General features: G+C 41.5%; 1 protein-coding gene across 1 annotated transcript in view; it reads left to right on the top strand.

Moving 5' to 3' along the window:
• LOC149220577 (uncharacterized) overlaps positions 1 to 22,053 on the top strand; it is a 529,656-nt gene that overhangs the window by 443,185 nt on the left and 64,418 nt on the right. The window contains exon 32 of the mRNA XM_089384824.1: positions 11,314 to 11,519. Coding sequence (XP_089240950.1) covers positions 11,314 to 11,519 — 206 coding nt within the window. The remainder of the gene's footprint in view (positions 1 to 11,313; positions 11,520 to 22,053) is intronic.

Genomic DNA, 22,053 nt, shown 5'->3' with positions numbered 1-22,053 from the left:
TTCAGGCTAGTGCCTCGATTCCATTATGCTTAATGGGGATACTTTCCCATCCGTTAGCACCCTGAGCTCGAAAAAGCCAGATCGAGAGCCTATAGGTGCACAACGAAACACACAATCGATCAAGTTTGTCTTTGGTCAACTAACCTCTTCCATCACACTCGATTCACTCGCATAGGTGTGTTATCAATCCTTGTAATACCAAGCACTAGTTCTATGATCATCACCCTTGTTGACAGCTCGACATTGAATCAACTACTCGTTCTAGGCAAGACATGTCTCAATTGTCACTCAGATCACTATGGATCTCTTGACTGCATTCTTGGAGACAACGACATGGTCATACTGCTAGATTGACATCACACAGAGATTGCAAAAGAACACAGTTCAGCTGATCATATGTCCAAATCAGAGCCTCGTACCGGAATGCATGTCCAAGAATAGAGGAAATCCCGTCTTGACAATTGTAATTTCGGCCCTAGATAGTGGATTCGATGTCGGTCACAAAATTTTAGTCGGAATCACAACTCGATTAGGCATGATCCTCGGCCCTTTGTGCATGCAAACGTGCGGGTCTTTCTTGCGCTATGTTCCACGTGCTTTCATATATGCTAGTGGTGTCAGCGGCTACGTATGATGGTCTCGACGCAAAAGCACATGCCTTTAATTGATCACGTATGTTTTTTGCAAGGAAGTCGGAAACAACTTCCATGAGATTACTTGACCTCCAGGGACATGGCTCTTTCAGAGATAATTACAACCATGAACTTGGCCTTTGAAAATTTTTGGTGTCGGTCCTCTGTTGATTCACAAACTGTCGTGATTGGCTTTAGAATTGAGGAACGCTGCTACTGTACAAATCAGCCAAGGAATTTTCGGCCTTGAAATCCTGTATTTGATATGCTTAGTTGGCCCTTTTAAGTAAATACGACCCTTAGACTTTGTCCACTTAATAATGCATTGGCCCTTTAAACCAAATATTTGGGTCTTCAAAAGAAAATCTCCCCTTTTGAACGATTTGAAATAGCAATTGTTGTATACTTAATATTCACCAGATTATTTGTTTAACAATTTGTTCAGCATTTAATATTCTGGAGACAAATTTAGGCTCAAAAAATTTATCCTTTCGTCTAGGGTATTACTTCACACACTCACCTACAACTTTGGTTCACCTTGCATGTAATTGGTTATCATTTAAGCTCTTTCTAAAATACATACAATTTCTAGAAAGAGTTGTATGTATTTAAGCTCTTTCTCACCTTGCATGTAATTGATTATCATTTAAGCTCTTTCTCACTAGGTAGAAGAAATTATCTTCTACCTCAAGCACATGTCTAGTCCTAGACACTTACTAAAACATAAGAGGAGAGCTTTCAGGTTTAAAGCCTTAAACTATTGTTTTATAAAATATTGTCTCAGATGGGTGAATTCGGATGGTTTGATACTCAGATGTGTGAGTCCAAAGGAGGAAAAGATACTTACAATAGAGTTTTATTAGGGGCTATTTGGGGTTCATCGTGCAGTAAAGATAACTACCCACAAGATATTGAGAAGGGGCTACTATTGGTCCACTATTTTGATAGAGTCCTAAGAATAAAAGACTAATAATTAAAATATTTAAACCAAGGAAATAATACGTCTGCTTTTGAGAATATTTTCCATATTTTCCACTGCTGTATTTAACTTTATTTTGCAGATCTACAGTAAATCATTGCTATGGCAAAACATTTTCTGCAAATTCCCACAAGTATCTAAATTCACCTTTTCTTAGCTCAGATTTGATTTCTAGGTTTATATCTTTGATCTGTAGCTTAAATTTACTTATTTCATCCCTTAAATCTTTTCATTTTTTGCTGAAATGCACCCCGGGGGTTTTGACCCCAAGATCTCTACAGTTGAATTTCCAGTTTGTTGTAAATTTGATTTTGTTGCAGGTTCAACACTTAGAAATGGCCTAATTTGACCAATTTTCTACTTTATAGCCTCCCTATCCGGAGATCTTAGATCTAGAAGTGTTTAGGCACTTTTGGGTTGTCTTTTACAGGGGTTTATGTTGTTGTTTTTTGCATATTTTGCATAAACTACAAGCCTATCATGATTCATAACAGAACAACTAGCTAATTTACACAACAACCTCTAACCAAGCTTTTAATTGCAGAAATAATTATAGTTTTCGCTAGTATGTTTTACTTACACTCAATTTGACAACTTACATGCCATATATTTTTAGATTAGAGTGTATTTATTTGCTGGTTTAGTATCATTTCTGTAGATTTTATGCAATAGGCCAGCAAGGCAGCAATACAAACTCCGCTTCAACCATTTGACCCCATTACAAGGCACTAATCTTGTATTGGTTGTCTGGACTCTGGAATCATTCAAGGAAAGCCTCATATATCCATTTTGCTAAGACCTTGGGCTTAAAGAGTGGGGACTTATGCTGAGATGACTATGGGTACTTCTCGTGTGTGTCAGCTTAGCAGGTTGCACAGATCTTCACCAATCTCACTAAAAATAGCGATAATAGTAGCCATGAAGCCAAGTAAAATGTCAGTCTTCATATTTACAGTGACCCCAACATGCTGCCATCACGTAACAACTCCTTCAAGAGGAATTGTGACTACCTTTTTCTGCTAGGATCAATTGCTTCACAGCATATGTAATATCCCATTTCCGGGATATCCCTCAAACCCAAGCAAACTCCAATCAAACACGTCCAAATGATATAGTGACTGGGAAACTCAAAGTGATAAAAATAACAGTGGTACAACATATAATAATGTGAACATGAAATATAAGCAGATACTCAAGAAATGCAGAGAGAAATTTTAAGCCATTTTATTATACTAAGTAATGGAATGAGTACAGGAGGTGATCAAGAAGATGGCACCTCGACTTGCACAAGGCAAGTGAAGAATACACTCAGAATAGCAAAGGATTGGCCTCTCTCTGAACTCCGTCCAAGCTGCTGGAGAACTATCGTGCTGCTGCTACTGCTGGAAATCAAATGAGGATTTGGGGCTGTTCCCCTCCTCAGAAAATGTTGAAACTCTGGAATCAGACTCTACTCAAGAAACCCAACAAAACCCAGAAAGCTTTTCTGAAATAGCCTACCCCCGAAAATCACCCCCTTGGGGATCTACGTTGTCCCTCAAGGCTCTGCGCTGTTACTGAATAGAATCTACCAAAACTCAGCTCGAAACTCTGCCAAAATCCTCCAATATGCAAGAGCTGATCCCTTGCTCAATCTCCCAGCTCTAATCCTCCACAAACCCCCAATCTGGAACTCCCACCAGAAGAACTGCGTCCCTCTCTCTCAAGACTGCATAGTCCTCAAATGCTCAGCTCCTCCACAATGCCAAAGATCAATCCTACTGCAAAAGATTGCTGGAAACTACCTTGCCCAAGTAGGCACTCGAAGTCCCCTGGGGCTAAGGCTAAGGGTGAGATCTCCGAATGGAAACACTCAATGCACTAAACAGTGCTGCAGACAGGCTAAACAGCCAGCATGCTCCAAGTCGAAGTGACTAGCTCAAATGCACATAATCGAATGATCAAAATGAGGAGACTCCTCTCTGCTTTATGGCGTTGGCCTCTCTCAAAACCCTAAGGCCACCTCCTTCAACGTAGCCTTTCTCTTGCCACGTGTTCCTTCTCATCTGTGCAGTCCCTCCAAGTGTCTACGTGGGCCCCTTTTCTGCGTGGTCCTTGGGCCCCCTTGGCTCCCCTTTTAAGTTACAATGTTGTGCTACTAGGGAGTGACTTTATTCATAAAGTGAGTTATGTCCCCCTTTCCTCACTTTTTATTTATTAATAACTATAGAAGGCAAAATTGGGCAAAATCGAATATTCCAATTAGCGATGGCTAATTAGGAATATTACAGTCTCCCCCGGCAAAATGTTGCTTGTCCTCAAGCAACTGAAGTGATGGATGTTGCAAAATTTTCTCACTCTCCCTAGTGGCATCCTCATCCGGTAAATTCTTCCACCTCACCAAGAATTCTCGGACCGTCTTGCTCCGTAGCTGCCTCTCCCTGGTATCAATAATAGCCTCTGGCTGCTACACCAAATGCCCCTCATCATCCGTGGGTGGTAGCTCATCTGTCACTGTCACCTGCTGCCCCAATGCCTTCATCATGCATGATACATGAAAAATGTTATGAATCTTGCTGCCTTGGGGCAGCTCCAATTCATACGCAACCTGTCCAATCCTACGTATCACCCTGTATGGCCCATAAAAGCAGGGCTTGAGCTTATCGGTATCGTTGTAATCGTAGGTAGACCAAGTCCCCTACCTCAAATTGTCTCTCCGCTCGACCCCTGTCAGCATACAGCTTTTGTTGGTTCTGCGCTGTAGCCATATTATCCTTGAGAGCTCGGAGGATATCCTGACTCTCATGGATCCAAATCTTGGCTCTTGGAGCCTTGCTAGCACCAAACATCATGTCAGCAAAAAATAAAAGATGATATCCATACAAAGCATAGAATGGTGACATACCAATGGACATGTGATGTGTAGTGTTGTAGCAATACTCCCCTAGATGCAGCCATGCTCGCTGTTGCCCACTGACCTAGTTACGCAAGTAGCCCTCCAGCCACTTGTTAACTATCTCTGTCTGCCCGTTCGTCTGGGGATGATAACTCATACTCGGTGTCAACTCCGTCCCCACCAACCAGAAAAGCTCCTGCCAAAACCCTCCCATGAAACGATTGTCCCTGTCATTGATGATGGTATTAGGAAGACCATGTAGCTTGAAGAACTCTCTGAAGAACAGCTCGGCCACCTATGCTGCTGTGTAGTGTGCAGATATGGCGAAAAAATGTGCGTACTTTGTCAATCGATCAACGACGACAAAGATACAATCCTTGCCTTACACCATGGGCAACCCTGTGATGAAGTCCATCGAAATACTCTTCCATTTCCCCTCCAGAATGGGAAGAGGCTGCAATAATCCTGCGGGATGGCTCATCTCCCCCTTGTTCCTCTGGCAAACATCGCACTCCCGGATATGCTGGAGCACGTCTTCCTTGAGGCCCTTCCATGAGAACCTCTCTCTAATGGCCCTGTAGGTTTTGGCAAACCCCTGATGGTCAGCCAATGGTGAGTCATGTGATGCCTGAAGTATCTTCTTCTTGAGCTGAGATCCCTCAATCAAGAAGATCCGGTCCCTATAGTACATGATCTCATCGATCACCCTGTACCTGTCATTCGCCACCTGCCCATCCAGAATCTCACATGAAAACCTGTCCTTGGAGTACTCTACTAAGAGTCGAGCCCTCTAGTCTGTGTCCAAGCTCATAAGAGGCAACGTGGCTGGTCTACGTGAAAGGGCATCTGCTACCATGTTGTTCTTGCCCTTGACATACTCAATGTCAAAGTCATACGCTTGGATCTTACTGATCCACTTCTGCTGCCTCTCTTGTAGTTGTTTCTACTCCAAAAAGAACCTGAGTCTGTTGTGATCAGTCCTCACTCTAAACCTGTTACCCACTAAATATTGCCAAAATTTGGCCAATGCATGCATAATGGCTAGCATCTCCTTGTCGTATATAGAATACAACCTCTCATGTGGAAGGAGCTTCCGGCTCTCAAAGGCTATAGGGTGACCTCCCTACATCAACACTGCACCGATCCCCTCTCCCGACGCATTACATTCCAAAACAAATGGCTGCGAAAAATGTAGCAATACAAGCACTAGGCAGCTGCTCATAACCTCCTTGAGCCTGTCAAAGGCTCGTTGCACCGTATCTGACCAACTGAATGCCCCCTTCCTCATCAAATCTGTCAGGGGTGCAACAAGCTGTGAGAAACTCTTGACGAACTTCCGGTAGTAAGTACAAATACCAATGAATCCCCGGAGTTCCATCACATTCCTTGGCTCTGGCCAATCTCTGATGGCCCTGATCTTCTCCTCGTGGACTCTCACTCTGTCCACCCCTATGATGTGTCCCAAGTACAACATCTCGGTCAACCCAAACTCACACTTGGAGAGCTTGGCATAGAACTGCTGCTCCTCCAAGATGCGCAACATTGTCTCAATGTACTGGAGATGCTCCTCCCAAGTCTTGTTGTAAATGAGAATGTCATCAAAGAACACCAACACAAACTTCCTTAAGTGACTGTGGAAGATGTGATTCATGCAAGACTGGAATGTAGCTGGGGCATTGGTTAACCCGAAGGGCATCACCAAAAACTCAAAGTGCCCATAGTGACACTTGAAAGCAGTCTTGGGAATGTCCTGCTCCCTCACGCGAATCTGATGGTACCCAGATCTCAAATCAATCTTTGAGAAGAATCGTGCTCCTCTCAACTCATCCATCAACTCATTGATCCTGGATATGGGGTACCTGTTCTTCAGGGTCTTCTTGTTCAGGGCCCTGTAATCAATGCACATCCTCAATGTGCCGTCCTTCTACTTCACCAACACCACGGAAGAAGCAAAAGGACTCGTGCTCAGCCATATGTGCCCAAGAGCCAGCAACTCTTGAATGGCCCACTCAATCTCATCCCGATAGGCCTTGGGATGCCTATAGGGGGTAGTAATCATTACCTATATGCCTTGCTCAAGCTCAATGGTGTGCTCAAACCCCTATTCCGATGGCTGACCCGGCGGAATCTCCCCAAACATTGTGGCATACTGGTCAAGGATGGACTATATCTCTGGGTGCACCGTCTGTCCTGTAGTCCCTGCCTTTGATGCACGCAGCTCCACTGCCCACTCTATGTCTCCCTTCTGGAAGACTGCCTCCATTCGATGAGCCAAAACAGTCTAAGGCGGATATGTGTGTTGTTCCCTTATCTTCTCATGCCTCCCTGTCTTCTCATCATCCCACTCCATCTCTAGGGCCTTCCAATCTGTCATAGCCTTCCCTAGAGTGATAAGCCACTGAACACCTAGTATCATGTTGGTGTCCGGAATATCGACCACGAAAAAGTGGTCACTCAGTGTGTAGGTGCCCATTGTCATTGATAACTCTGGAACATAACGAGCACACACCATGGTCTGATCTCCTGGGACCAAAACTGAAAAGCCATCAAAGCTCTCTGTCTGTATACCTCTCCGCTCAACCATCTGTGCATCGATGAAGTTGTGGGTTGCCCCACTATCAACCAAAACTGATACTTGCTGGCCACGTATTGTCCCCCATACAAGCAGCGTCAGATACTTGGGAACTCCTCGCAATGCTACAAGGGCCCCTCTAGTAGGTGCAAAGGCTGCACCACTTGCTGGTGGTGGTGGAGGTGGCAAAGGATCCTGCGCGGCATGACTATCTCCTACCTCCACATCATCCTCCTCATCCTCTTCCCCACTGCTCTCGGAAAAGACCTCAATAAAATGTGCTTTGCCAGCAACACATCTATGTCCCGGTGCCCACGACTCCTGACAGGTAAAGCACAACCGCTTCTTCTTCAATTCCCTCCTAGCATCATCATCAATCTGTGCTCGTCCTGGATTCCCCTTTGGAGGCGGAATCCTCACATCCTTCCCCTTAGGCTGGAAAGCCTGACTCTGGGGTAAGGTATCTGGGTCCCGGGTAAGGCATCCTGTAAGTCCTGGGTCCTGCTCTAGTGGATCTGATTAGACCCCAAAGTGGCTCTGCTAACCGCTCAACAAACATGTAGATCCTCCGTGCCGCGGATAGATCTGGCACCATCACTGAAATCCTCAAGAAGTCTGCAATGTAAGTCTCTGGATTCCCGGTCTGTTTGAGCCTCGTCAGCTCAACAAAGTGTTGTTCTGAATCCCTCCTGTCAAACCTCTCCATCAGTCTCCTAGTGAACTCGGCATATGTCGTCACTGTGGAGTGTTCGAGTGTAACCAACCCATGGAACCACCAGTCCTGGGCCTCACCATCCAAATGTAATGTCGCCACCTTGATGGCCTCTGTCTCCAACATTTAGTTAAGCTGGAAATAAATGTCCAGCTTCTCCACCCAAGACTTCGCTGAACTGTTTGATGAGCCATCAAACGTAGGCAAGTGAAATCTACTAGCTGTGCGGTGGGTGTCTCCATCATAGTAATGCTGGTATCCTCTGTGATGATCGCGAGGTCTACTATCCCGCCAGAGCTGAACAAAGTCTCTGAATGAGAGGGCATCCTTGAACTCCTGCCCATAGGCCTGGTACTCCGCAAAATAATCACCCATATGACCGGGCTTTGCTTCCTGCTGTGCTCCAGCCCCCGTGTCTGCTCCTAGGAAAGTGGGCATGGTAGAGCGTATAGGGGCATGTGAGGCCACCTGCTGAGTGGTATCACGCTGAGTGGCACCATGCTCTGGCAAATGCTGAGATGCACCCGATCCTTCTCCAACCTGGAAAACCTGTGGGCTCTCACGCTGTCTAGCCTCCACCGCCGTGAATCTCTGCCCCATCACCTCGATCTGCTTCAACAGATCCTGCACTAATTTGAGGAGCATGTCCGCAAATTTCTTCCCATCATCATCTGCCATTAGATCCTCTTGCTCTGTGTCCACCACAGGCTCCTCCTGTTCTATGTTCACCAAAGGCTTCTCCTGTTCTATGTCCACCACCCAAACACAGTCTCCCTCTCCATAGGTGTTCTCCAACCTACGCTCAATATCTTTGTATTTCCTACCTCTGTAACAGATGTAGGGCTTCTCCCTCGGTGTCATAGACTGCTAGCTCCACAGGATGAGCTAGATCTATGCTCTGATACCACTGTAATATCCTGTTTCCAGTATATCCCTCAAACCCAACCAAACTCCAACCAAACACATCCAAATGATATAGTGACCGGGAAACTCAAAGTGATAAAAATAACAGTGGTACAACATATAATAATGTGAACATCAAATATAAGTAGATACTCAAGAAATGCAGAGAGAAATGCTAAGCCATTTTATTATACTAAGTAATGGAATGAGTACAGGAGGTGATCAGGAAGATGGCACCTTGACTTGCACAAGGCAAGTGAAGAAATACACTCAGAATAGCAAAGGAATGGCCTCTCTCTGAATTGCGTCCAAGCTGATGGAGAACTATCGTGCTGCTACTACTACTGGGAATCAAATGAGGATTTGGGGTTGTTCCCCTCCTTAGAAAATGTTGAAATTCTGGAATCGGACTCTACTCAAGAAACCCAGAAAAACCCAGAAATATTTTTTGAAATAGTCGACCCCCGAAAATCACCCCCTTGGGGATCTGCGCTGCTACTGAATAGAATCCACCAAAACTCAACTCGAAACTCTGCCAAAATCCTCCAATATGCAAGAGCTGATCCCTTGCTCAATCTCCCAGCTCTAATCCTCCACAAACCCCCAATCCGGAACTCCCACCAGAAGAACTGCATCCCTCTCTCTCAAGATTGTGCAGTCCTCAAATGCTCAGCTCCTCCACAATGCCAAAGATCAATCCTACTGCAAAATACTGCTGGAAACTACCTTGCCCGAGTAGGCACTCGAAGTCCCTCGGGGCTAAGGGTGAGATCTCCGAACGGAGACACTCAATGCACGAAACAATGCTGCAGACAGGCAAAACAGCCAGTGTGCTCCAAGTCAAGGTGACTAGCTCAAATGCACATAATCGAATGATCAAAATGAGGAGGCTCCTCTCTCCTTTATAGCGTTGGCCTCTCTCAAAACCCTAAGGCCACCTCCTCCAACATAGCCTTTCTCTTGCCACGTGTTCCTTCTCATCTGCGCAGTCCCTCCAAGTGTCTACGTGGGCCCCTTTTCTACGTGGTCCTTGGGCCCCCTTGGCTCCCCTTTTAAGTTACAATGTTGTGCTACTAGGGAGTGACTTTATTCATAAAGTGAGTTATGCGCCCCTTTCCTCACCTTTTATTGATTAATAACTATAGAAGGCAAAATTGGGCAAAATCGAATATTCCAATTAGCTATGGCTAATTAGGAATATTACAACATGGAAACAATTCTCTGTGACAATGTCAATTGAATGATCTTCTTGCATACACGTACAGGTTGGTTGTAGGATTCTTGGTTATTGGGAAGTTGGTTCATCTACTAGTGAGTCATTCTTCAACCAACTTGCAATGAAAGAGATGCCAACCCATGCTTGAGCTCCTTCTCTTCTCGCTCCTACTTCCATCAAACAACTACTTTCTCATTGTTTGGTGTGACACTAGCACTACAATCACATATTAGTCCCATAAAAGCAATTATGGCATGCCTTCTTTTGCTAGGTTCAAGTGCTTCTCGACATGGAAACAATTTTCGAGTCTCTGGTGCATGCCCATGCTTGCAAGCACATCAGGGATTTTTCAAGAACTCTTCGAAGGTCATTGACCTCCATACACCAATCTCTAGCACAACTCGAAGATGGGGTTCTTTGGATGCAATATTGGAAACAAGAACTGGATTGTGGCTACCCTTGGCACCAACCCGTTATCCATCCGGTTGGTGCCACTGACCTCTTTTGTTGTTTTATCTCCTTGACTAGCTTCTGGTCTTTGGACTACATGCAACTCTTTATCTTCTTTTATTTTCAATCTTCACACCCTTGTCTCCGCTGTGTGGTTTCTAGGGTGAAGCTCTGGATGAAGTCACCAACATTTTGCTTCCCAATGACTAGTCAAATTGTAGTGATAGGAAAAGTTCTTGTTGCTGCTACAATGACTTGCTGCAATACTCCTCTCCATGTACCCTTGAGTTCAATGTTGGATTGGAGAAGTCTTTTTTCCATTTCCCCTTTGAAAGTATTAGGGTCTAATTTTATCTCATTTGCGTAGGATAAGTAGTGTCTCTTGTTTCTTAAAACTCGCTGAAATGTTTCCTAGTGTTTCTTTTCTTACTTTGGAATTTTCTTGCAGATTTTTATTTGTATAATCTTTGCAAGCCCACATAAATATCTCCCCACTCTTGCCGCTGACCCAAATATTTGAAGGTTACAGTAAGGGGAATACCAAATCTTTGCTCCATTGGATCCACTTGTTTTCCCACCATATAAATGACTACATTTCTCAACTGCCCCACATCTAATAGTGTAACTGTGTGGATTTCAAAGTGAAATATTTACTAGATATGATAACTGGCCATGCAAACTTTTCTTATTCCAAGAACTAAAATTCAATAATTATGGGCAATATTATACAAGCATGAATGATTCTGCATCATGAATTAAATAATCAGTAATAACTTATAAGAACTGTGTAATACTGTTAATGCATGTCTATTTTATCAAGTGTTTCTGACAATGATTATGCAATTCATTCCATGTGGTATTCAACCAGGCCTATTTTCTTGATGAACTTTAAATGCTTCAAATACCAACCAGGAATGAGTTATCGTATTGCACTAATTTTGGATTACTGCACTGACATGGGTTTTGAATGGCAGCTACATCTGTGTATGCAAGTCTTGAAGATGGGGAAATGTTGAAACAATATGGAGTCACACGTCCAACCCCAGAAGTCTCAAAAGTTGAATTTAGTAATGAGCTAATTGATAGACCATTGCTGGTAAATGTAGCTCTAGAAAATTTATGCATTGAAGCAGAGGAGGAAATCAAGGCATTCGTACGGAGATTGTGGCAGAAAAGATTGGTAAGCAGTCCTGATGAAAGTCTTATCACCACTTTAGTGAGAATTGAAGAGAATAAATCAATTAAGATTTTTGTTATTATCTCTAATTTACACAGTAGATGTTATTATGGTAATCAAGTCATCTTTTTTGCTTCCCTTTCTATTCTTTTGGTGGATGTTTTGTGTCCTTATATGTATGTTTCTTCCAACTAGCCTAAATGTGTCCCAATAGAAATATGCCCCTTTCTGCGAGCATTCCCTGTTCGGGGAAAGATTAAAACAGGAAGGAATTGCAAAAGTTAGTCAACAGCTTAGTTATGAGAAGTCAGGATGACAACTACTAACTGCCATGCTACATTGTAAGACGATATGCTCACTCATACAAGAGGAATTGACTTCAAAAATGGAGCAAAATGGCCATGATCTTATGGCCCCATTCTATAATACTTTCAGTTGTAATGTCATGCCATGACAATGTGCAATCTGACTAAGCTTCCTCTGCATAAGTGGTTTCTCTTTCATTTGATAGAATGTTGATCCTTCAGATACATTTCTTGTATGGTAATATGAGACTACAGTAGATATTCTATGAAAAGATATTATATGTTACATCACTTAACAACTTTATCGACTTTCACTTTTGAGTAATAGAATATAGAAAATCAATCTTGTAATTTGTTCAATACTGTTGAATATCGCAAGATTTAGATGTTATAACCATCTAATTTAAACTGTCCCTGAATGTATATTGGAACAAGGAAACTACACTTCAATTGAACGGATAGTAAGCAGAGATACGGAAATCCACCAATTCCACCTTCCTAACCTTAAGCATATCTTCCCCTTTCGTCTCTGTTGGTGCCTTCTCTCCTCTCTTTGTGATTAGGAGAAAAATTGATAAGAATCAAGTCAGTTTAGCCCATGTCTTGGCAATCGACTTATACCCGACTTGATAGAGAGGTAATGACACCAAACCAACTGGTTACTGGTCACTAGCTACCTGACATTTGACTTTGATGCTGTATGTCCTTGTAGTTGACTTACACTTGACTCAATAAAGAGTGATAACACCAAATTGACTGGCTTCTGACTACACAAAAATTCAACCTTGATATGAACTGCAACAACAGACATTATGTAGAAATAGACGTGGCAGCAACTCTGTCAAAATCTAGTTGTCCTGCATGATTCACTGTGCACGGCTTTCAGTGCCTATTTGGTTGTCCCTATGTCAACAGTTGAGATTTTATTTGATGATTGTACCTATGTTCTTGGAATCTGTACTTATAAATGTATGGATCTGGGCATTGAGCTCACATGTACATTCTCCTGAGGGCTTAATAGATCTTTAGTCATTCAACTGTGTCTTCTTCTGTGGGGTTGCATCACAATCCTCCGCAAGATTCTGGTATACAAAGTGTCTCCACTTTAAACTTTAAAGTCCCAAATTCCCTCTGTACATTGTAATGTGATCTAATGGAGGTGTACAGTTAGGGTCACACATGTATTTCCTTATGTGTGATTCTTTCTCATTAAGCTGCATTGTTTGCTATGTTGGAATTTCTAAGTCTAACTATTAGAAATCCTCCCTGTACTTTCTGATTTATTTCTTCCTACTTGTTCTGTTAGTTAACAAGTTATTTACCATGTAAATACTGAAGATAAATATGAAGTGAAAACTTCTTGATACGCAAATATATATATATATATATATATATATATATATATATATATATATATTAATGATTAATTCATGGAAAATGATTGTTTATAGTGGGGGTTCCTAGCTTATATACTGCCATGGGCACCCTTTGGGGAAAGGGCATGATCTTATGTTCGTGCCCTTTCATCTAATTAACCTAAAATTAAATAATAAACCTTAAAATTAAATAATAACTAATTTTTTACATAACATTGCCTTCCTCTCAAAAGAATGATTTGTCCTCAAAGCATACGTAACGATGGATGTTGTTGACAAAATGATTCATTTTCCCAAGAAGCGTCTTCTTTGGGTAAGTCCTTCCACTTGATCAGATATTCCTTGATTGTATGATGCAATGTTGTGAAAATCGTGATCGGGATTAAATCGGCGCAGGGAACAAATCGGAATTATCGGGAAAAAATCGTTTGGTACAAAAATATTCATTTTTTTTCATTTCTTTTCAATTTTTTTAATATCTAAACCATCTACAACATAAAATAAATACATTGACACATAAATATGATAAAAAAACTAATATATAAGATGTTTAATATGATTTCTAGCGCTAAAATCACACATAACATTGAATCATGTCCTGAATAGTAAGTCCTGACTCCTGAGTCCCAACTCAGCCTGAAAATATCAACAAAAAATATGATAATGTATCTCATCATGTCATAATGTCATATACAATAAAATGAAAGTCTAATCCTATTGATTTCCTCTGCCCCTCGCGAGAAAATGCCACAACTTTCACTTTCCCTCTAGATGTAGATGCTGGTGCCTGTGCTGGTGGAGATGGTAGTGGAGTCTGATGTGCTCTAGAAGCTGAAGAACTAGAAGTAGGAGCTATAGGAGGTAGACCACGTCCTCTACTGGTGGCAGGGGTAGCCCGAGCAGGTGGTGTCACCTGGAAACATTACAATCTCCCAATCCTGAAATCCTGAAAAACTGATAAGTCTGCTGGATTTTAAATGAAATCTAAAATTCTACTTTCTCCATATGAAATCCAATGAGGCTGGAACCACTCTCAAACATCCTGAGTCATTTCATGGTAATGTTAAAAATTTAAGTAAAAAGATGAAAATGAAGATTAAGGATAATGTCACTTTTACTTTAAGAATTTAACATTACCATGAATAGCATATCCATACTAGGGCCTAGACTTGATCATTAAGTTGCCCCACTCAAAAATTATTTGTTTCTTTCAAAAAAAATTGCATGAAAAAACCCAAAAAAAAGTTATAAAACTACGCTGTCGCAACCCCCGACGGTTTTTTAAGTTTTTATCGCAATTTTTTCAATAAAAATCAGCAAAAAAAAAATCCGGCGATTTTTTCGTTTAATTATCGCGATTTTATCGGCAGAGGGAAAAATCGCGATTTTTTCATTTTATCGCGATTTTCACAACACTGGTATGATGTCGAAGCTTTCTTTCTCTAGTAGATAAAATACCTTCTAGTTCTAGAATGACCCTTCCCTCATCATCTAGGGATAGAAGCGTTGTTTGCGCTGATTGATTGTTGCCTAGTGCCCTTTTAAGGCAGGATACATGGAAGACGTTGTGAACATGACTTGTCTCTGGAAGTCTTAAACCATACGCAACTTGGCTAATCTTTTTGTTGATCAGATAAGGTCCATAGAACTTCGGTGCCAACTTGTTTTTTCCTTTCTGTTTTAAGGATAATTGCTTGTACGGTTGGAGCTTGACAAACACCCATTCTTCAACTTCAAACTCTCTTTCGGTTTTGTTATGGTCTGCTTGTTGCTTCATACGATTCCTTGCATTATTCAAAGTTTCTTTTAATATTTGGACGATTTTTTGGGTTTCTTCTAGTTGATCTTTAACAACAGGTAGATTGGTCTGGACAACAGCTAGATCCTTCCATTTCGGGGGTTCATACCCATATAAAGCTTGAAATGGTGTCATTTTTGCTGACGTATGATAAGTGGAATTATACCACCACTCAGCAAGATGTAACCACTGAGCCCACTTATTTTGTTTTTCTGTAGCGTAGCAACGTAGGTAGGCCTCCAAACATTTATTAACAACCTCTGTTTGGCCAACTGTTCGAGGGTGATAAGCGGAATTCATATTTAGGTAGGTTTTTATATTGTTGAACAATTCCTTCCAGAAATTACCCTTGAACTTGGCATCTCTATCACTCACAATGACTTTCAGAAAACCGTGTAACTTATATATATTTTTGCAGAATATTTCAACGATTTCTTTTGCTGAGTATGATTTCTTTATTGCCATAAAGTGAGCATATTTGGTAAGTTTGTCGACTACTAAAAAAATCTTGTCCTTGCCTTCAGATACTGGTAATCCTTCGATAAAGTCCATCGAGATTTCTTCCCATTTCTGATTTGGAATGTTTAAAGGGTGAAGTAAACCCAGTGTCATAATATTTTCACTTTTATTCCTTTGACATGTGCCACATTTTGCTACATACTTCTGAATATCGCAATTCATTCCGTTCCAAAAGAAGGATTTACGTGCATTGTAGTAAGTCTTAAAGAATCCTACATGTCCAGCTGATGGTGAGTGATGTGATTCCTTGAGAATCTTAAATTTAAACTTGGAATTTGTATTTAGATAGATTCTTGTACCATAGGATATCATTCTTCCAATCAAATTTTGAGTTGTTGGGAAGGTTATTGATTATTGCCGTTATTTCTGGATCCTTGGCATACTCACTTCGAATTTTGTTAAGCCACTCAGGAACAACAACCGAAATTGCAAGTAGTGTTGGTTCTTCATCTTTCCTGGATAGGGCATCTACTACTACATTGTCTTTACCTCTTTTATGTAGTATTTCCAAGTCAAAAGCGACAATTTTTTCAATCCATTTTTGTTGTTCTTCGGAAAGTGTTTTTTGTTGAAGGAGATGCTGGAGACTGTTGTGGTCTGTTCGAATGGAAAACTTACTTCCCAAAAGATATTGCCTCCACTTAGCTAGTGTGTGCATGATAGTGAGCATTTCTTTGTTGTATGTGGATTTGAGGCATTCTCTTTTGTTGAGCTTCCTACTTTCAAAAGCTATTGGATGTCCTTGTTGCATTAATACTGCACCTATACCGAATCTGGAAGCATCACACTCAATGATAAATGGTTTAGAAAAATCTGGTGTTGCTAATACAGGAGCATTAGACATAATTTCCTTCAATTTTTCATAACACCTTCCTGCTTCCTCATCCCATAGAAACAAATTCTTCTTTAAAAGATTTGTCAGAGGTGCAATTATATGTACATAGTTTTTAATAAATCTTCGGTAATATCCAGTCAAACCTAAGAACCCTCTTAGCTTGGATATATTGACAGGTTTGGTCCATTCTTTTATAGCTTTGATTTTATTAGGGTCCACCTTTACGCCTTCATGGGATATAATGTGTCCAAGGTATTCTACTTCTTCCTTTCCGAAGGTGCATTTGGATTTTTTTGCATAAAATTGATGTTCTTTAAGTAGTGTAAGAACTTTGTCCAGATGTTGCAAGTGCTCTTTCCAAGTTTTACTGTAAATTAGAATATCGTCAAAGAATACTAATACAAACTTCCTAAGATGTGGACGAAATAATTCATTCATAGTTGCTTGAAATGTTGCTGGTGCATTGGTTAATCCAAACGGCATTACTTTAAATTCATAGTGACCTTCATGTGTTCGGAATGCCGTTTTTGGTATGTCTTCCAATCTGATTCTAATTTGATAGTAGCCGGATCCTAAGTTCAATTTTGAGAAGTACCTTGCGCCATGTAGCTCATCCAACATTTTGCCAATAAAGGGAATAGCGAACTTGTTTTTGATTGTTATTTTGTTTAATCCTCTATAATCAATGCATAGCCTGAATGAACCATCCTTCTTTCTTACCAATAACACTGGAGCAGCGTAAGGACTTTTACTTTTCGAGATGATCCCACACTTTAAAAGGTCTTGGATTAATCTCTCAATTTCCGTTTTTTGGTGATGTGGATATTGGTATGGCTTGATGTTGATGGGGTCTGACCCTGCCTTGACTTCTATTGTATGCTCAATTTCCCTATTAGGCAACATCTTCATAGGTAGGTCTTGAAATACTTTTTCATGCTTCCCAATTAGATCTTGTATCTCTGGTGACTCTTCACTGGTCATATTTGCAGATAACATTTCTAATTGGTGACATTGTACTACATAAGCGGGTGCTCCTTTTCGAATCATCTTCATCATCTGAGATGATGATACAATTTGATTCTCTGGTGCTTGGAATCCGTGTAATTTGTACTTCTGACCTCCCCATTTGAATTTTATAAATTGTACTTGATGGTTGGCGGCATAAGTACCTAAAGTTCGTAGCCATTGGATACCTAAGGCTACATCTACTCCTCCCAACAGTACCGTGAAGAACAGAGACTCTAAACTAAAGTCTTGAATCTGCAAATTGACCTTATGGCATTTCCCCACCTTTTCAATCTTCTTACCGTCAGCTACCATCACTTTCATGTTTGGTAAGGGAAATGAAAAAATATTGAGTCTCTTTGCCACGATTGCATCTAAAAAATTGTGTGTGCTACCAGAGTCGATGAGAACCACTACGTTGTTCTTCTTTATGTGTCCTTTTAACTTTAAGGTCTGAGGTTGTGATATACCTGTCATAGCTGATAATGACACTTGCAGAATACTTCCATCATCTAATTCTGGTGAGAATTCTGGGGCATCTTCTGTTTCTTCTATGTCAGAATCTTCACTATTTGAATCATTAGTTGCTTCACAATTATATAGGTTCTTTGGTTCTTTTCCTTTAGCACATCTATGTTTGGGGTCCCACTTCTCACCACAACGTTTGCATTTACCCTCTTTTATCCTTTGTGTTTCCACATTAGATTTTTCATCTTCACGACGATGTGGTGGAACATATCTTGTATTGTTTGAGTCCGCATACTGGGGTATTCTTCATCTTGAATATGTTTTTTTCCGATTTTGACCAAAATATTTGTTCGAATTTCTTTTCGGCTATTTTTGCTTTTCGTCTTGCTACTTCTATTGATGTAATGTCATGCATCTCAAGTTCTACTTGTAAATGGGTTTTGAGTCCCGAGACGTATGATTGAATTAGATGAGATTCTGATAACCCAGGTACTCATGTTACTAAGGTCTCCCATTCTTGAGTGTATTCATCCACACTTCCTTTTTGTCGTAATTTGATGAGTTTTGAAAAGAACTCTTCTTCCTTTACACCTTGGAATCTTTTAAAGAATGCATCCTTAAATTTTCTCCAACTAATGATGTGTGTTGTCTTTTTCCACCACATATACCAATTATATGCTTCTCCTTTCATTTTCATGGATGCTTCGTCATCATCATTGAGGTCATATATCTCAAAGTATTCTTCTGCTTTGTTTATCCATGCAACATTGTTTTTTTCATTTCCATCGAATTTAGGCATCTCGACTTTTGCCCTTTGCCGGTATGTTTCTAATGGTTGAGTGGAAAAAGGGTGTTGATTGGTAAAGGTATCCTAGAGTTGCTTGTTTGTAAGAGTCGCGTTACTCATTTCTTGGTGGGGTGTCGCTAATTTTTTTGGGGATTCAGCTTTTTCATGAGAGTCTGTTGATTTGGTTGAATCTGATGAGTTGTGCTCTTGATTTTCTTCATCTTCTTGCAGTAGTTGTGCGGTTGTATAATTCATCTTTTTACACAAAAGTTTCAGCAATGTTAAGGTCTCTTTGAGATCTACTTATATTTGGACACGGTGATTTTCCATCTTTATTTCTATTCGATTTGTCGTATCCTGCAAATTTTTGATATTGTCAGCTTGCCCTTTAAGCTTGATCTAGAAACCATCTAATCTTTTATTGACCTCATCGTTGTTGTTATTTATCTTATGCTCCGCGTCAACCAATTTTTTTTGGAAATCTACCATTGTCATAGTTGACATTGAGCATGTTTGTGGGGGCATGTATTTATCTGCCAGCTTAAAATATATATATATATATATATATATATATAATTAATTAAATTAATGTTATATATAACTTTATAACTTATAACTAAATTAAAGTTATGTATTATATATAACTTATATATCATATCATATATATATATAGTCACGTCCACCCCACCCAGAAGGTCACGTCCATTGATCCTAGCGTGACCCGTATCTCTGCACAGAAATACCGTGGTCACGGGCAGATTATACCAGCGAATTAACAACAGCAAACCACCAATTAATAGAACGAGCGTTTGCGGTGCGACTGCTCTGTCTGCTGATTACCCACACCCACGCAGACACTGGCTTACACCTACACAGATAAAACCTATCCACGCAGATAGAACCCGCCAACAATCTTGGGCCGGCTATGCCCGAATTGAGCCACGCTCACAGCGGCCTTCCTTGGTGGCCCGCTGCCCCACACACAGGTTGCCTACGTCCAGAAAATTGTGTGAAGACTGCTACGAATCCGACTTTGGCAATAAATATTTTTTTTTCCACTGCCGCTGGGGGAAACGCACATCTATTCCGTCAATACAGTTGTGCACAGCGAGATGCAGCTAGACTGAGCAGACAGTGGAGTTAGCAGATGGACAACCTAAGAACCGAACTGCTCTGATACCAAATGAAGTGAAAACTTCTTGATACGCAAAAATATATATATATATATATATATGTATTAATGATTAATTCATGGAAGATGATTGTTTACAGTGGGGGTTCCTAGCTTATATACCGCCATGGGCACCCTTTGGGGAAAGGGCATGATCATATGATCGTGCCCTTTCCTCTAATTAACCTAAAATTAAATAATAACTAATTTTTACATAACAAAATACAAGTACAGTCTCAACACATACAGATCATCAATTGAAGGAAAAACAAACACACAATTGACACTGTTATTTTTGGACTAATGTCCTCGAAAAAACCCAATGCAGGAAAACCGGTGCAGCGATCTGAGGGTTTTATTATTAAGCAGTTTCAGAATACAATCTAGGTGCCAAACCGGCTCACCCAACAGAGAATGATCTCGGGAGTAGTACCTCTCAGTCGGAGACAGATATTCTAGCTAAAACCCCGGATGAACAATCCCACAGCTCTCAGCTCCAGTTTGCCCCACAAATTCTCCAACGTTTGCCTCTAAGCCTCTCTGGCCTAGTGTCACCCTAACTCGCCTTGCACCAGCCTTTGGAGGCACTACGTCAACCTCTAGAGCCTTTGCGTCACCCACATTGGCTCTCTCTGGCACTGCGCAGCTCCTGGCTGCCTCTACGTGGGCCCTGACTGGCTCTGCGTGGCCTCTAGCTGGCTCTGCGTCCCTCTCTCCCGGCTTTTGCACTGATGCTTCTGGTACATTCTCTACCTCTATGCTTCTGTATTCACTGTCCCTCAGTTGCAACTCTAATAACTCCTTCGATTTCCTTAGCAAGCCCTACCCCAGAAAATCGAATTCTTGATCAACTCCGTGTGTTCTCCAACTGACCCTCAAGCCTCCTCTTATACTTTTCGCATTGGTCCATCAACGACAGAGATTGAATCTCTAATCAATGGCTAAGATTAGATTTGGCTTGATCCATGACTTTTGGACCCTTCTAACCCAGTTTCATATTAATATCCATTAATATTTTATTTTTCCTATGTTTAGACTTAGGAACTCCATTAAAAATATTAATTATTTTAATATCTCCCAAACCGGTTAGAATTTTTCCAAACCATTTCTGGGTCTTGGAGATCTCATGTGCTTTAGCCTCTCCACTAATTTTCATGGCTAGAGCACGTCCGATGCTACCCCAATTCAACACCCCCTCTTAGCGAGGACTATGCTCTAGTACTACTCCTCACTGAGTATCACCCTGATCATCCAGCATCGGTCCCTGTGTTGATGCTAAGCCTCCCCACCCAACATCCTCTGCACTGCTGCATCATGTACAAACCCTGCCATTGGCACTGTTGCATCATGTACAGACCCTGCCATTGGCACTGCTGCATCTGTACGACAACTCCCTTTGCATCTGTGTTACTGCCCATGACCCTACCACTGCCACTGCTACATTTGCACTGCATCCCCTTCTCCTCACGCTGCATTGTGCTGCCCATAGCACTACCACTGCTAACTGTTGCACTGCAACCTAGTTACTAAGAAGGAAGTAACTTATCCACCCAACTCTAACATCCCTGTTAGGCTAGAGACTCTCCCAATGCTGAAGCTCCCTATGTCACTAATAAGTGCTCCCTCTACTAACCTTTACGCTGTTGCAACAACTCCATGCATCTCGCATTGTTGCCTCACACTGTCCCGAGACTCCTGCATGGTAGCACCCTCTGTCACTTCATCCGCATCCGTCTCTACCAATATCTACCAGTCCTGCTACTTCTGTTCGGGGCTCCCATAGCAAGGTATAATCCAAGAGGTTGGGTACCTCAAGGATCTGTCCCTCATCGTCTGTAGTCTGTCTGACTACAACTCGATGTCTCCCCACTTCCTCTCAAGTGGCACATGAGCACTCATGGCACAATCATCATCTGTCTCCACTTCTTTTTCCTCCCTCATTGGCACTGCCTTGGTCTCAAAAGCCTCTCCTTTGCTCTTCTTCCTAGGACATTGGTTCATATAGTGACTCAGTTCCCCACAATGGAAGCATTTGACCTTGTAGAGGTCCTTCTACTTTCTCTACTCTTGCTTTCCCGCAGATGCGAGAGCCGCATCTTCTTCTTCCTCCTCCTTGATTCTGACCCCTTTTCCACTACTTCCTGCCTTAGTCACCCTTCTAATCTCTTCTGAACGAGCCGCCCACAGTTCGTCCCAATCTAGAAGGCTCGTCCTGCCCAGTATGCTCTGGACAAATACCTCCCAATCCTCTGAGATTACATTCAATGCGGTCC

The sequence above is a fragment of the Pinus tabuliformis genome, chromosome Q (assembly GCF_031772625.1).
Source record: "Pinus tabuliformis cultivar Carrire ecotype Pingquan chromosome Q, CPIR1, whole genome shotgun sequence".
NCBI lineage: Eukaryota > Viridiplantae > Streptophyta > Pinopsida > Pinales > Pinaceae > Pinus > Pinus tabuliformis.
This window is presented reverse-complemented; position numbering and strand designations above follow the sequence as displayed.